Source organism: Sardina pilchardus, chromosome 22, assembly GCF_963854185.1.
Source record: "Sardina pilchardus chromosome 22, fSarPil1.1, whole genome shotgun sequence".
Taxonomy (NCBI): domain Eukaryota; kingdom Metazoa; phylum Chordata; class Actinopteri; order Clupeiformes; family Clupeidae; genus Sardina; species Sardina pilchardus.
The window spans coordinates 15,329,158-15,332,617 of NC_085015.1; the positions used below are offsets into that span (position 1 = coordinate 15,329,158).

At 48.2% G+C, this 3,460-nt stretch overlaps 1 protein-coding gene across 1 annotated transcript in view; it reads right to left on the reverse strand.

Annotated features, from left to right (window-relative positions):
• Positions 1-3,460, reverse strand: part of LOC134069567 (protoheme IX farnesyltransferase, mitochondrial) — a 53,300-nt gene continuing 49,840 nt past the window's right edge. The window contains exon 7 of the mRNA XM_062525545.1: positions 1-1,776. Within this exon, the coding sequence (XP_062381529.1) occupies positions 1,313-1,776 (464 nt within the window). The 3' untranslated portion in view covers positions 1-1,312. The remainder of the gene's footprint in view (positions 1,777-3,460) is intronic.

Here is a 3,460-nt window from a genome sequence, read left to right on the forward strand (position 1 = left end):
TAAATCATAGGACCTTTATTGTACCAGAGCATTTGTCCTTTTTGCATGTGGTCTGAACAGCCGAGGTCTGAGTGGTGGGAGGCGAACCGTGTGGTTTTGGGTTGCTGCATGTAACAAAAACACTATTAAGAGTTTGTTTCCGTTGGCCTACATTCAAGAATTATGGGCATTTGAATACAGTTCAGTAGATCTGAGGGGAAAAAAAAACAAAACAAAACAAAAAAACAAAAGACAATCACAGTTTGCATCACAACGTCTTGGGAAAACAAAATGGATTGATACATATATGCAAGCTGAAACCGCTGAAACTGAAAATAACTTTAAATCACAGACATCTGGTAATAAGAATTATTACGACTGACTGTCCAGTTACAGAAATCAAAAGTGGCTGAGGTTTTACTCTTTGCTTTGAGTAAACAGAACTGTTACTGTGCTTGAGTTAAATGTGATGTTTCGGAGTTATGACTCCATTTTCAAAAACCATTACAGAAAACTAGTTCTGTACAAGTAATTTACAACATGATGCATATTTAGGGCAATATACATAAATAAATTATCTGTTATATTTACACACACACCTTGCATTGATCACTTCACAAACTACCAGACGGTATGTGGGGACGGCCCTGAATCCCTGAATGCTATTGTGAAATTTGGACTCTAACAGTAATATCTCTCTCCAAGTACTTCCTCATTTATTTTAATTTGATTTCATCATTCTCTCTCTCTGGTTTTCCTTACCCCAAAGGATACTTTACCAAGCACTTTCTCAAACACTTGACGATGGCTATAAGGGGGTGGGGGGCAAAATATGGCCCCTCTCAATATCATTCTCTAGCCCCATCTTGGAAAAAAAAAACATCTTGAAAAGCAACATGAAAGGAAGCTCATATAGCACTGACAGAAAGTCGGAGGACCAGGCTCTGAGTAACAGACACAGTCTTGTAAGAGCTGGAAGTGAGTACAGTGAGGGATAGTGACCATGAAGGTGATAGGTGGGAGTGGGGAAAAGTATGGGTAATGCTTATGAAGCTAGCAAAATAAAACCAGCTGCCATCGATCTCAAAGCTAACGTCCCACTCCTAGCAAAGTTAGCATCCCAAGTCTAACCAAAGTTAGCATGCCAATGCTCATAAAACTAGCATCCCGATGCTAAGCAAAGCTAGCACGTGAATGCTAACAAAGCTAGCGTACCGATGCTAACCAATAATGGCACGTGAATGCTAACAAAGCTAGCGATCCCAATGCTAACCAAAGCTAGCATGTGAATGCGACCAAAGCTAGCATCCCGATGCTAACCCAATGTAGAGCGTTAGCTCTGTACAGCTAGGCTGGAGGTGGTGCCTGCTGCTGCTGCTGCTGCTGCGGCGGCGGTGGCGGCGGCTGGGAGCGCCTCGGGCTCGGCCCGTCGTGTCTTACAGGTGAGCGCCAGGAGCAGCAGCATGGGCAGGTGCCAGAGGCTGCAGAAGAAGAGCTTGCGCGCGCTCTGGCGGTCGGCGCGTTGGTAGAACCGGAAGGCCAGGTAGGTGATGTACAGGTTGATGGGCAGCGACACCAGCGGGAACGTCCACGTGGTGAGGCCGGTGAGCGGCGCCGCCGACGAGAGGCCGATCAGGCCGAGGCAGTGGCGCAGAGCCACGCGCCGGCACAGGTCCGGGTGAGTGACGGACATCATGCGGTAGCCGCCGCGCGAGTAGTCCTCGCGCAGGTTCCAGCTCAGCGCGTTGAAGTGGGGGAACTGCCAGCTGTACAGGATGCCACCCAGCAACAGAGCTCCTGCAGAGAGAGAGAGAGAGAGAGAGAGAGAGAGAGAGAGAGAGAGAGAGAGAGAGAGAGAAAGACAGAGAGAGACAGAAAAAAAGAGAGATAAATTTAACGACCTTTGAGCTGAAATCCTGACATTTCATTCATATTTGGCAACTTCTACATTCCTCCCTTAGTGCTATTGCAACTTGGACATTCTAGAAACTTCACGGGCAATTTCCAGTGGTTGTCTTTTCAAATGCTTGTTCTAAGCACCTAGATCTAGACACCCCCCCCACTTCACCAACAAAATGAAACTTCATCAAACTGGTGGCTTCCACCATAACAGTGGAAGGTGTGGTGGCGAATCACCTTTCTCCAAAGGTGAGGCAGTCTAGTGCACAGACACACACACAGTCAGACACACACACAAGTCAGACACACAAGTCAGACACACAAGTCAGACACACAAGTCAGACACACAAGTCAGACACACAAGTCAGACACACACACACACACACACACACACACACACACACACACACACACACACACACACACACACACACACACACACACACACACACACACACACACACACAGTACGAGAGTGTGAGAAAGCGAGTGTGAGGTGTCTGGGAACCGCAGGAAGCCGGTGAGAGTGCGGGAACAGAGAAGTTGAGAGGGGCGAACAGGACGGCCGTCTTTCTTACGAGTCTCTAGAGCTCAATATAAAGGCTTGAGTTTCACTTCCTGTTCGGAGGGTGGGGTCAACAAGGCATAGTTCCCCTGGACAAGGGGGGGGGGGGGGGGGGGGGGGGGGGTGAAGGGGGGTTGAAAGAGCCCCCCGACACACACACACACGACCAATGAAGAGTCATCAACTAAACTGTAACAAACAACAAACACACACGCATCATCAAGACAGAGTAAAACACTTTGTCCAGTACACTCCAACGATTTATTGATATCTGAGCTCAACAACCAATCAAACGACACCTCTGCACCCCTTAAGCCCCTCCTGAAACATGGACTGCTCGGCGCCGCTGAGTTTGGTTCCCATCTACAGAACCAGGGCTACACGTAAACACGATCCGTGTTTTCTTTGGGAACGCACACAGTAAACAAACAACAGCAGAAAAACAGAGAGGAGCAACAGGCTGAATTCGCAGTACGAATCGCTTTGTACTTTTTGGTCGAGACACCACCTTCAGTGGTTCAGAAGTAGTTCACGTCATCGTTCGATAAAACAACAACAACAACAACAAAAGAACAAAATAATAAGTTTTGTTACAGAATCATTGTCCTTTGAGTATTGGCTACCGACGGAACGTATTTAAAAACAGAAACCAAACCACCTATTGGGTTGACTGACAGACGAGCACAGTCGCTTCAGACGGTGGGGGACAGCGATGGGGAATATTTTTTTCGCTCCGAACGACAGAGGCTTTCGCACGTAACCATGACAGCCTCCAGCTGCTCGGCAGCCACCCGACGACGGGTTGCCATGACGAAGCACTTCATGTCGCCTAAACAACATCGAGACCCCCTGCTCCGCCTCCAGAACACTGCAGTCCCAAAGAGACGGGAAGCACACATTCTCCGAGCTCTCAGCGCGCGCTCACACACACACACACACACACACACACACACACACACACACACACACACACACACACACACACACATATTCTCCAAGCTCTCAGCGAGGGATCCT